The sequence below is a fragment of the Artibeus jamaicensis genome, unplaced genomic scaffold (assembly GCF_021234435.1).
Source record: "Artibeus jamaicensis isolate MK-2021 breed Jamaican fruit bat unplaced genomic scaffold, CSHL_Jam_final contig_540, whole genome shotgun sequence".
NCBI lineage: Eukaryota > Metazoa > Chordata > Mammalia > Chiroptera > Phyllostomidae > Artibeus > Artibeus jamaicensis.
In genome coordinates, this window is record NW_026521879.1 from 2,334,020 (window position 1) to 2,348,170 (window position 14,151).

A 14,151-nucleotide genomic window follows, 5' to 3' on the forward strand; every position below is an offset into this window, starting at 1 on the left:
CATGTGTCATTCTGATTTAATGTGTAACATTGTTGTTTCCAAAGTTGAAGGATGAAGTCCAAAAGTAATCCTAACAAAAACAGTAATAGCTGTCATGCATTGTGTAAATCAGTGTGTTCAACCTCACATGGGTTTTGTTTTCTTCATTTTACAGTTTAAAGGGTGATACTAAGTATGTCCGAGTTCACAGAACTATAAAGAACTAGGACTTTGAACCCAGGTCTTCTTGATTTTAAAGGCTCCCAAACATCTCTCCACTGTGCTTTATATTTATAAGGGAACACCATTTCTGCTTATATAATTTTATGATAAAAACCGAAGACTTTAAAGATATGAAACTTTTCAAAACTATTTATTAGCTTTTTCAAAAACTGGAACAACTGAAGTTTTGCTTGTTCCATCATGAGTCCTAGCATTCAACAGGCATTTATTGTCGTTCAACATGTGCATAGTTCTTTGATGTTTTTCTTAATGGACACATTATCTCCTTTCTACTTTCCTCAGCTGAGTTTGAGAATAAAAACAGAGGTTTGCATTCATGTTCAATATTTATTTTTATTAAATTTAATCTGAAAGTAAGTTTTATTACATGAACGTATTTTTTAAAACTAAAAAAAATATGGATATGCACACAGAAGAGAATAAAAATTTTCTATAATATCACCAACCAGAGATATAACTACTATGAAGATTTTGGTGAATATCCTTCCAGACATTTTTATTAAATTAAAAATATATTATTATTTCTTACAGAAATTAATGGCACTACATATACCTATTTATTAATTTTGTTTTATTCAGCGATATAAATATATTAACACATCATTCTTTATATACTTTTCCATTGTAAAGCATATTTAACCAGCTGCTCGTTTTGAATATTCAGAAGATTTTTATGTATTTTTCCGTGATAAATATCTAACATCCTCATTTTCACCAATAGAAAAGTAAGAGTTGACATGAAAATTGTCAGAATTCTTCTCTCATTGTAGAAAAATATAGTTGTGAAACTACATTGCAAGTAATTGCAAAAACCATTTGAGGTCTGTGTATTCACGTAAACTCGTTGAGAGTAGAGATCAAGCTTTATTCACTTTTGCATACATAAGAGGAACTCAGTAAGTGTTCGTGTGTGAACTAGTTTTCTCAAAATTTTAGTCCTCCATTTCTGCATTTTATGCAGAGCTGCCATTTATTAGGAAGGCATGCCTTTTCAGCAGCACAGAATGCATGCTGGCTTCTCTGAGAATCACAGAATTTAGTAGAACCATTGGCTCTTGAAGGAGATAGTAAAAGCTGTCTTTTAGACAATGAGAAATGTGTGTGAATAACTATACAGAGAGAAAATGAGTGTCAGTAGGTGAAGTTCAATGTTGTCCCATGTCCTCCAGGTGCCAGATGCTTTCCCACTGCCCCCCTAGTCCACTATCAAGACTCCCCACTGAGAAGCAGGGGCCATGTGAAGCACAGTGAGAAAAAGTGTGGGCTTTATAGTCTAGTAGGCTTTTGGTTTCAAACTCCAGTGTCAATCCTCATTAATTATATAAAGATTATCAATTTACTTAGTTTATGAAAGCCTCAGTTTCTTCACCTATAAAATGAGAGTTAAATGCCATTTTGTATGTTGTTGAGGGTGTAAATGTACTAAAGTTTGCAGAGCAGAGCACTTTTGAACATAATGTGCTCCAGATGTACAGCAACTAATATTGTAGCAGGTGTGTGTATACATACTTGTGTATAGATGTGTGTGTATGAATAAGGGGTGAGCTATCACAGCAAGTACAGGGTGCTATTCAAGTTTTCTGTGTTTAAGGCATTTGTGTGTTGAATGAAATTATAAATATACTTCAAGTCTCATTTAATAGCATTGTAATATATTTAATGCAAGCTTTAAAAAACAATAAAATATGAAATGCCTTTCAAGGCAGAATAACATTAAAGAAGTGTCTTTATCCCTTAGTGTTGTATTTGAGCTATGAAACATTTTTAATAAATTCCAAAAAAATGTCATGATGAATTATACATCAGCGGAGTCACCTTTTTGAAGGTCAGTAGTTGTAAATAGCATTCATTAATGTCACATTAACACCATGCTCTAACTATATACAGAAAAGTTACATGAAGGTTATTTGCTTCTTAGACAGTTATATATTACAGATCAAACTATCGACACATTTACTGTGTACCCTGGAGAAGGTTGACTGAGTTAGGTACAATTGGAATGATTTCTTTTGCAAGATTTCTTTCAGTGATTTCTCTCAAGTGAATAATAGAACTATTTAGAGTTGTAAAACAGTGACAGGTTATTTTCAGTTATTGTTTTTTAACAGTTGTGGCAATGTTTGCATTAGTTTTTATAAAGATCTGCTACTCCCTGAGGGAAAAAAATCACAACCTTAATATCAATTGTCCTCTGACTCTGTAAATCTTTAGGCTCCTATCTCAACAATTGTCAAAGTGCCTGTCTCGATATTTTTTAAAATGATAGTCATAAACCAACTACTCGACCTAATAAGTGAATTTGGAAAAACAGCAGGATACAAAGTCTACATGCAGAAATCAAAGGCACCTTTGTATACCAACAATGAACTATCAGAAATGGAAATTAGGTGAAAAAAGACATTTTACCACAGGAATGAGAAAAATGAAGTTCCTAGGAATAAACTTAAACAAAGAAGTAAAAGACCTATACTCAGAAAACTACACAGCATTGAAGAAAAAAATTAAGGAAGACACAAATAAATGGAAGCATGTACTGTGTTCATGGATTGGAAGAATTAGTATCATCAAAATGTCCAGATTACCCAAAGCAATTTATTGATTCAATACAATTCTTACTAAAATACCAATGACATATTTCACATAAATAGAACAAGTATTTCAAAAACTTACATAGAACAATAAATGACCTGAATAGCCTCAGCAATTTTGAGAAAGAAGAACCAAGTAGGAATGATCACAATGCCTGATATCAAGCTATACTACAAGGCCAATGCAATCAAAACGGTCTGGCACTGGCACAAGAACAGACATATAGATCAGTGGAACAGAACAGAGAGCCCAGACATAAACCCAAGTCTCTATGTCAATTAATATTTGACAAAGGGGACAGAAGCATAAAATAGAGTAAAAATAGCCTCTTCAACAAATGATGTTGGGAGATCTGGACATATATATGCAAAGCAAAAATGAAACTAGACTACCAACTTCCACATAAACCAAAATAAACTCAAGATGAATTAAATCATGACACCATAAAAGTCCTAGAGGAGAACATAGGTGGGAAAATTTCACATATCAATATGTTGAATGGTGCATCAAAGCAGAAGAATCATATCTCCTTGACCATCTGCAACAACTTGCATAATTAGCTGAGAGATTTGCCATTGCCAAAGAATTTACATGTTCTCCTCATTTATACTTCACCTCTTCCTTTTCTTTTTCCAGTTTTTCCTGTTTACTCGTGACACCCAATGCTTTGCTTATTAACCTTTCATATTTGTTTTCCAAGTCATGCACATCCCTACATATGAGGTATTAATCTTATATGTTTATAAATAATTAGAAAATAAATGAATTTCTGTGGCACTTTTAGAACTTTTAGTGAGAAAATGTGTAGTTTTGGAAAGCACAACCTAGTTTGGTCTAAGTGGTATATTTGTTACAAGTTTGTTTTTATTCTTCTATGAATGGAGTCTAGGGCTTAGAAACTTAAACATCCATTATATGGCATAGCTTACCAGATATATGGTTTAGAAGCTATCATAGGAATAAGCTTCTTAGAGGCAGAAATTTGTATGTCCCCACAGCCAGCAACCAAGTGGTTGACAATTCAATGTTAAAAATCAGTGTTTAAGTGAGAACATCTATTGCACCCTAAAAAAGGAGACTACATGTTCATTCTTTATATGTGAGGATTCTTTGCCTTTGTATTGAAGCACACACCTGTGCTCTATGTGATTTGAAATGGATCTCAGGTTTGTCATAGCCTGGCTCATAGTCAAAAGATTTGCAGAAACCAGACTCTCATTCTTGGCCTGTGTTCCTTGAGGAATCATTAACTATGACCCAGATCACATGTAGCTTGTGGGGAAGAAAAAAATCAGAGAGTTGATTCAGTCTTGTAGAGTAAATGGGACCTCAACATTTCCATCATCTGGACTTTCCATCATCTAGCAAATTACATTTTATTATGATTTTATTATACCGATTGGATGCCTTGCGTTTGGTGTCTGAGTATGTGTTGATCTGGAAAATGCTTCTTGATTTTAAATCCAGAATTTATGCTTTATATAGTATGTGTTCTTCTAATAAGATAAACTAATTTTAATAAGAAATATAAGGAAACCTAGAAAATTTAGTGCAAATTAATAACTTATTTTATGATAATTACCCAGCTTTATACTTGAATGCCATGTAGTGTATGCATATGGAATTAACTAGGTTGTTATTTAAAAGAACCTGATAGAAGTATAGATAGAACTGCAAGGTTATCTCTCTTTCTTTTTTAAACAGGTCAGTTATTGAATTAGGTTTTTCAAAAGGAATTTAGAACTTCATTTTGTGAGGATAACGCCCATTTGTGAGAGCAAACACAGAGTAAAGGTGGCCCTGGAGCTGAGGGACAGCTTTAATTTTGGGCAGAATTTACAAGTCCATGGCTTTCTGATCACCTTGAGTTGCTCTGTAATCTCGTATTTCTCCTCAGTGTCTAAGATCTTATCCTCCTGGGACTTTCACACCACTGATATCAATTTTGGCAGAGGTGGCAATGACAAATTTCTGGTGTGTTCTCCATAGAGGAACTCAATTACAGGCCAGAGGTCCAGTCACAAGCAGCAGGCCGCTGCTCAGCTACTTCAGGAAAACCACCCTCTTACCTCCATGATGCCCAATGAGGACGATCAGATTGGTCTTGAGAGTGATGCTGGTCTGCTGTTTTCTCACGTGCTGATTGAAGGGTTTCTTGCCATGGCTCAACAGCTTTCGAAGCACATCTTCAGTAGGATAGTGTGTAGGCATTTTGTGAAGCTTAGCCACTCAGGTATCACCATTCTTGTCACCACCAACTGGTTTTGTGACAGTGGCAAGAACTTTCCCCTCTTTTTCTTTTCAACCCTGGATTTAGCTGCGGAATACTTCTTCTTGTACATGGGCTTTCAGGAATACATAGCCGACCAGGACTACCTGCCAGGTCCTCTGAATAGGTTAGGTTTCCAGCTGCAGTGGGGCTTTTCCTCTTGGGCATCTTGGCCTTGAGGTTTCCCTTCTCAACCTTGCCACCAGCATCAGCCTTCTTGGCTTCAGCTTTCTTCTCCTTAGTATCCAGCTTCTCAGTTTTTTTACCTGCCATCTTGCAAGATGGGAAAAAGCAGATTATCTTTTTAATACATTCTAAAATATATGTTTCCCCATAAAATCCTATATTTCAATATCTAAAGTACAAGATTTACCTGCAGCTTTATAAGCTATTACTAAGTTACTGGTTATCAATAAACAAAGGAAGTGTTTTAAATATATATTTATAATTAAAATAAAAGTGAAAACTAAAAATTATCAATAAGCTCTTAGAGGTTATAAAAAAAGTGGGGCAGTAGGACCTGATTACAAATATATTAATTTCTAGAATTCAGCTTTATACTAACATTTATTCTTCAAAATTAAGCATCTGTGATTTCTACTGTTAGGTTTAGAGAGGCATCGACATCTGACCAAAGAAGTTTGTATTATTTAGGCAGTAAACTTTGGAGTATCTTGCAGCTAATACTTTTATATTTTTCTCCAGCAATATTTTGTGTGTGTCTGTGTGCATGCATAAAATTTTAATGCATTTTGATAGTTTCATTTGGGAGGAAGAGAATAGTTCACTTTAAATCATTTCCACACTCTAAAACCAGGGATTGATTTTTTGAGGACAAAAATCTACAAATGATTGTCCAGAATCACTTTTAACCTTTTAAAATGGACTTGTAGATCATTATAATAAAAACTGAGGAATCATATTCCTACAATAAGAGTTTATATGAGTAGCTCACATGTATTTGAGATGATTTGATAGTCTTCTGTCATCTAGTGGACACTAATAGAAGAGTCACTAGATAACATAAAGATAATGTAGTCTGGACCTAAATTATTACAGAATACATTTTTTTATTTTGAATTCATGTGTTTTATAATGGCAGAATTGTCCTTTTATTTTTAAAGAAAATGGCATCATAGTTTATAGTGATCAATCCTGTCTCTAACTCATAAAGTTATACATGCATTTATTTATACAAATTATGCATATAGTTTTCTGACTTACTCATACATCATTGCTAACATAGCATACATTTGCTAAAATTGCTAATACTAAATTCTGCGTGTAAAATTTGTTTCAATTCATAGGTCAGTTATGAGTTTTGGGTGCCCTTCTGTGCTCATGAGATAAATTACATGCTATTGTAGCGATAATGGTTTTTGGAGACATTCTGATGCTGTTGAGGCATATTTTCATTGGACCTTGAAATAGTTTTTGTGGCAGTGACAGTTGGGTGAACAATGTAGGATCTCATTCAGTGGCTTTGTAGCTTTGGTATCCTCGGTAAACAAAACCCAGATTCTGTGAGCATATTAGTTAATCCTTGGTCTTAGTGACCTTTCTTTCCCTTTCTTTTGCAAATCTATCCAGCCCATGAAGAGATATATTTATTACTTTGCTTAATTTGAACAATATTATAACATTTTATAATTTAATCCTCACAGTTAGTTCAAACTATCACAATCTGAATGTATTTCAGGAAGTATCAGAGTACACTTTCAGTCGAGACTAAGTTTTTGGCGCCATTCCCAGCATAGGCTTGAATTTTATTTTAAGTTTCTGAAAGATTTTCAAAATATTATTTTTTCAGGTGATACGAACCAATCTTCTAATTCTATGAAATTAAACAGCTGGATCAATTTGTTATGCAAAAATGGGATTTTGGTTAGCAGATCTGAAAAATACTGAAAAAATAGTTTTACTTGTTCCCCTATGTTTTTCTCTAGTTGGAAATTTTAAATCATCTCAAGGATTGTCTGTAAACAAACAGTCTAGTAGTAGAGCATCTTTTATAATTGAAATTCTCCTCATCTTAAGCTAAACAAATTTTTCTGGTACTTAGAGAAATAATACTACCATAAACTTGTAGATGTCCTTTGTTCATTTATTTCTAAAAATGAATTAATGCCAAATATTCAACACAGTAGTGTAGTCAATCTAGAAACAAATAGGCATGGTGTTTATGTTTATAATCTGTTAAGACTTATTGAGAAAAACAATAATATAAGAGAACATACAATTTATCCAAAAGCAGTAGGAAAACAAAACAGATGATTGAAAATGACATTGATCGCTACAGCAGGGGTCAAAGCACTTGACCACGTCCTTTCTTGAATGAGAAGGTAGGGTTTGGGAGGAAGAAGTATTTCATATACAGGAAATAGAATAAACAAAAGCTCCACAGTGGTCAAGTGTAACTCCTTACATTCTTTTGAAATAAAATCGTCAGGCGTTTTCATAGAATATGTTTTACTAGTTAAATCCTAGAGGCTGACAGTTGTATTAATAATTGTATTTTTTTCTTTTTGCAGTTTGTAGTTCAGAACCAGAAAATGTTCAAGCTGACCCAGAGAATTACACCAGCCTTCTTGTTACATGGGAGAGACCTCGAGTCGTTTATGACACTATGATTGAGAAGTTTGCAGTTCTTTACCAGCAGTTGGAGGGCGAAGACCAAACCAAGCATGAATTTTTAACAGATGGCTATCAAGACCTGGTAACTATAAAATCATTCATTTCTTGTGTTGATAACATCATAGTTTAATTTTTAAGGAAAGATCTTACAAGTGATTTTATGTTGTTGCCCTTGGTTACTTTGGACTTTGTCTGAAGCTCTCCAGTGGGGAGGAGGCGAAGCAGAAGCTAACCCAAATTATGCCAAAACTAAGAGTGAGTTATTCTAGGTTTTTATTTAAGTTTTGAATTCCAGGAGACCACAACTTTACAAAAACAGCTTGTAGAGTAGACATCTTGGGAGGAGTTAGCAACTAGAGGTCGCTAGCATGGAAAGGGACTCAAACAGCAGTTAAAATCCTTGACTGGGATCTCACAGTTGTGGAGAGAATTGGGCCTGGAATCTCAGTGCTCTGATACCATCATGTATTATTTCCCTATCATACTTCACAAGCACAAGAAAAATAAAACATACAGTAGGGGCCTTGAAAATCCCTTTTTTGGCACCAAATTTGCAAGTAGCACAGGTGAAGTCAATTGAGACAGAACTTCCAGGACATGAGGCAGGTAATCCTCAGAAAAGATCCACCTGCTCTTCCTCCCCACCCAAGCACATGAGCTAAAGAAGATAAGGGACAGATTTCTTCTGTTACCTGAGAAGCTCAGTAGTAAACTTCGCCTTGGTAGGGAAGTGTTGGCTGTAGATTGGGGATTACCTGAGAAAACCCCATCTGGGTGTGGATCCCGGAAGACCCCACCACAAGTCAGACACTACTGACCTCTGCATTCAGACAGCTAGAGTACCACGTGCCCTAGGAACCTGCCTTGAAACAAAAACTGTCCCTGTCATCATGGTGTTGAATATTATATGGAAAAATAGATAAAATTTGTACCAACATTTTAAATTTAGTTAACTAGAACAGAGACATCATGAATTGGGGAAGTTGTGGAATTAATGGAAATATACTATTTTCCATTTCATAATGATATATAGACAATAATTTTATTACTGACTGGCTTATATATTGTTAAGATAAAGAAATAAGTTGGTTTTTCATTGTGTTTTTATATTTTATGTCTTACAAATGCTACACCTCCATTTGTCTAAAATATTACTTTGTATTTTTGACACTCATTTATAAGTTTTAAGAGTTCTAGTTAAAAATGAACCATTCTAAAACTAAATCAGATATTTTTAAAGCTAAAAATGCCTAATTTTAGTAGATTTTCAACTTAATATTACATAAACTTTTTCTTTGGTGAATAAAATATACATATTTCTTATTAACAAATGAAAAAATGTTTTCTAAGGACAAATGGCTAGTATGATAGTACTACTTGAAAGTAACACAGTTGTAAAATTATTGACAACTTTCTTTTAGGGTGCTATTCTCAGTAACTTATTACCCAATATGAGTTATGTTCTTCAAATAGTAGCCATATGCACTAACGGCTTATATGGAAAATACAGTGACCAGTTGATTGTCGACATGCCTTCCAATGACCTTGGTAAGTGCCCACCTTATATGCCTGTGTATTATCTAAATCAGTGATGCTAGTTTAGTTACCAGAGACGCTGGCGCTTTCAGTCTAATTTTATATCCTTTTGGCCAGAAGGCCAAATGATGTTCTTTTTAGTCTGGATCACAGGTAATTTTGTGAAACATGGAAATTATTTTTTATTCAGCATGTCTGAGACAGAACAATCAGTATTTTCATTTTGAATATTGAAATTTTCTATTTGTAAAACCAGAACAGCTAAATCTTTTGTAATATCTCTGATGGTCATCGAATGAAAATAGCTATGTAAACATTGAAACCTTTACTTTGAATAATAAAGATTTGGTTTCATTTGTGCTTATTTCCTTTTTCAGCACGCAAAGCATTTTGTAGTAAGTATATACATGTTGCTAGGTTCATGTGAAGTACTTTGAAATATTTATACAAAGCATCTCAACAGTTTATCAAGTATTTGTATCCACATTTGGTTGAGGGGTGGGAGTGATTTCCTCTTAGTTGGTTTCCCAGTACTGTTTCACAAAAGCAAAACAAAAAGTTGGTTCCAATTGTATTTATTTGCATGCATCTTCTCTGACTATTATGGGAAAATCTTTTGATCTCAAAGCATATGCAATAATTAAATGAATTGCTAACTGTCACAATTTGACTTTTATACATTTACACAATTAGTCATTCTTTGTTAATAAAATCAGTTTTAAAGTAGTATAATGGAATTCTACATGTATTCATATATGTATGTGTGTATGTACATACACATGAACATCATACATGTGCATGTTCATTAATATATTAATCTATCTACATACATGAATGTAAATTTCTTTGCTCATCCCTATCATGAGGCTACTCAGTGAAATTTTATAAGTTTTTAATGTAAACAAATGGTTGCAAATTATATTAAGTATAGTGTTTCACTTTTATGTGTGGATGGATAATTGATGTGTACTGACTTGCCTGTGTGGACCACGTGCTACAGCATGGGCTTTGACCCATTAAGAGCTTGTTTATTAATTACTTTGTCATAGTGTTCTTACCAGTTGGATTTTTCATTTAAAGACTGTATGTCAGAGCATTAGATGTTACATTATGTATTTTTTTTTAAACCGCAAGCTACAGAACTTGCCAAGATATTTCTCAGGTTAAAAACATTGATGGCTAATGACTATTACTGCTATCATGATGGGAATATCATCATTTAATAATATTCCTTATGGCCTGCCTCATGGTCTGGGTATAGCCACCTTTCCTACCACTTTTACTTAGCATTGTTTTTCAAAATCAGGTTATTTTTAAATGGAATGTGAGCTCTGAGTGTTATTAAAAGGTGAGTATCAAACAGCTGACTGTGGTTCCTGCTGTCCCATCTGCTCCTCTGCTGCATGTCATCCCTCACCAAAGGTCCCCACACGGACCCAACCAGAAAACGACATCTTGAGCAGCGCAACGCTGACCATGCTGGTCAGCACCACATGTGAATTGATGAAATATGGCATATAAAAGTCTCCTCTAACTCTATTTTGTGTTTTAGAATATGAATTACACTGAACAACTTCACTTGATTCTATATCTAGGTTTCATTATATCATTCTAATTTCTGTAAATGAAACAATTACCCAGGAGTTTACAAAAAGCAATTGCTGTTACCTATTCGTATTGTGCTCTTTCTTACTCTATCTACTATAGCAAAATTTTAAACTTTCTGAATTTTTTCTTCTTTTTTTGAGAAGCTTATTGCATATGAAAAAATAGATCAAATGTTTATTTTCTACAAAAGTGATTTCTGAGTGATCCTTTTAGACTGAATTGATACAGCATTGTATCGTTTGTAGCACTTTCACATTTTTATAAAATAATGAATATTATAACGTATTTTCTATTTATTTAAAGGATCAAGACACTGATGAAGTAATGAGATGCTAGTGTGGACACAAATTAATCTCCATGAATGTCTCAGTCTTTAAAACATATTATACTGTAATGATGTTTTAGCAAAAGATAGCATTTGATTTGATGTAAGGATGCTATTAGCAGAAGATGATTATTTGATTTGATGTTTCACTATGATATTCCTCTGCACATCCAAGGGTTAAAAACTTAGGTAAACTATTCTTTCAAAAACTAATTCATCAAAAGCCAATCTACCCAAAAGTTGGGTCTTCCTGTTTTGTTTTGTTTTGTTTTGTTTTGTTTTGTTTTGTTTTGTTTTGTTTTTATAGAGAAAATATTCATTGTTATACCCATTCCTTCTGATCTTAAAGGCTATAAAGGTATTTTAATTCATATGTTTTCAATTTATTATTTAACTTACATCATGTTAAATATTGTTTCTTTAGTAAATATAACACAGTACAATTCTTGACAGCAGTACTCTCTAGTGGTTTAGTTTGATGGTACCTACAAGTTTGTGAATTGTGTGATTTATGTGGCTAATTCAGATGTAAGTAGATTTGAGTGCTGCTTATGTTATGGTTTCTGTTAGTACCATTTCATCCTGTTTATCATGTTGTTTCATTACCTTAGCAACATTGTTATATGTCCTATTGGATTAGTCTGCTATATTTTGGATAAATTATTTTCTAAATGTTGTATTGTTTATTGCTTTGGTTAAAGAGAACTGCAGGAGGTCATTTATAATTGCCCTTACTCTTTCATTCATAGATTTCAAACATTGTAATCAATATCTGTGAAGGAAACTTCAGTCATCCAAATTGTGCATTTAACTTTGGCCAATTTAAGTTATTGCTTGCTTGTGCATTGATTATATTTTATGTACAACAGTATTAGCATAGACAACTGTTCATATGTTATGAACTGCTATTTTTAAATGAATGCATAAATTAATATTCATAGACAAAATTTGTCAAGAAAACATTTTTAACATTAAACAGAAAGTACCTTCTTTTCAAATACTTTGTAGAAAATTAAATTTATGAATAAGTAATTTGTAAACATATTTACTTCATTTTAACTGATATAATTGTGTTTATTTCTTATGTATAATGTACAGCTAATTATTATACAGTTATAGAGACATTATTTACGTGCATGTTTTATGGCCTTGGTAACTATGTGTTCAATTTAAATGCATGATGAGTTAAATCAGCACAGTTTTCTGTTATTGTGTGCTTTTCAGTTGTGCAACAATCATCTTTGTTAAATCTACATTTGTCCTTATCCAGCCTGTGCCATCCCATGCTGTGGGTGTTATTATATAATATACATAATCAATCACAGTTTGAAAAGATTGCAGTCCACACTGCTTTGACCATTTGCACTGTGAACCTTGGCTTACTTTCAAACAATTAAATAAGTCTTGCTAGCCAACCTACATTAGTGGTGCTTTTTTGTGTTATAGAATATTGATGTGTTACCAACAAGCTCTTTTAGAAAAATTAGCATTGCAAGTGCCAAAAACAAAACTACAATGAGCCAAGAGCTTTTGTTCAGTTATCACACAAATATGGATTCCAAGTGTTCACTCACAAAAAAGTCTTGATGGTTAGACTTTTACAGCCTCCATGGAGTTTCTTTTGATGAAGGAGAAGATTCTGGAAACTAGTATAATTTTTGTACTATTATATATGATTGCAGTGCCTGAATCAGACCAGTGGCTACTAAAACATCAGTTGTTATTTTTGAGGAAACAAAAGGCCAAAGGATACACAATATGAGACCTTGTATCAATCTCCAGAGTTTGACCTTGGTTACTATGAACTCTCAGACCCAGAAGTAACTTATTCATCTTTAAGACAATAGAAACTATCTTCCAAAATTATTTTGTTTAAAAACTGTTCTGAAGAGACTCAGCCAAAGTCTTCTGGATTAGAGGGAGTATGAAGTGTTGCTGGGCAACCCTATATTCAGTCAATTCAAATGATCTGATAGGAAACCAGAATTAAGATCCTCAAAGTGGGTATGTACTTTCCAATATGAAGGCCCAAACTCGGGGAATTCACTCAGGAAAGTGCTGCAGAGCAGAGTGGGTCAAAGATCTGCCTGGGTCCACATATGCTGCTTCTAGGGCCCAAAGGGGCCCAGAGAGAACTTCTTACTTTATCTTTTCTTAAATTGATGTTCAAGTACAATTGTCTCCATTCTCCCCTATCACTCTCCCCCCACCCAGCCATCCCTCCCTCACATCTTTGATTCTCACCCTCCTTTGGCTTTGTCCATGTGTCCTTTATACATATTCCTTGACAACCCTCCTCTCTTTTCACCCCTTTACCCCCTCCTATCTTCCTTCAGGTTACTGTCAGTTTGTCCTTAATTTCAATGTCTCTGGTTATATTTTGCTTGCTTGTTTGTTTTGTTGTTAAGGTTCCACTTATAGGTGATATCACATGGTATTTGTCTTTTACCACCTGGCTTATTTCACTTAGCATAATAGTCTCTAGATCCATCCAATACTTAACCTGGCAGGGGAAATACCATGATCGAGAACTTCTTACTTCTTAATGTAATAAACAGCAAAGACATTTATAGTAGAATTTACTGATACTCTGAAGGGCATATGTTTGGGTAAAGTCATGTATTTTAACTTTCTAGGAACCATCATCCATGCAGTTAATTTATGCTCTGCTAAAAGGATAAAAATAAATGCAGTCAACACAGAGAATACTGAAAGAGAAGGGAATCAGTCCTCAATGTGATCTGTATGTATATCCTTCCCCAACCCTGAGAATTAATAAGAAAATTACCTTTACCCATTACAAGTATAGAGTTAAGTGAAGTTAGACCTTTGTTCTAATTTATAACTCTTCCTTAAACATGTTGAAGAGAACAGACTGTCTTTGAGACTTTTTTCCCTAGCTGCTTAACAGAGAAACATCTGCAACACAGCTGGCAAACACAAGGCTGAATCCAGCCCTCCACCTTGT

At 33.9% G+C, this 14,151-nt stretch overlaps 1 protein-coding gene and 1 pseudogene across 3 annotated transcripts in view; one reads left to right on the plus strand and one right to left on the minus strand.

Moving 5' to 3' along the window:
* PTPRZ1 (protein tyrosine phosphatase receptor type Z1) overlaps positions 1-14,151 on the plus strand; it is a 187,676-nt gene that overhangs the window by 118,813 nt on the left and 54,712 nt on the right. For all 3 annotated transcript variants that reach the window (XM_053669973.1, XM_053669974.1, XM_053669975.1), the window contains exons 9-10: positions 7,612-7,796; positions 9,136-9,262. In XM_053669973.1, coding sequence (XP_053525948.1) covers positions 7,612-7,796; positions 9,136-9,262 — 312 coding nt within the window. The remainder of the gene's footprint in view (positions 1-7,611; positions 7,797-9,135; positions 9,263-14,151) is intronic.
* Positions 4,549-5,353, minus strand: LOC119040991 (60S ribosomal protein L6-like; annotated as a pseudogene).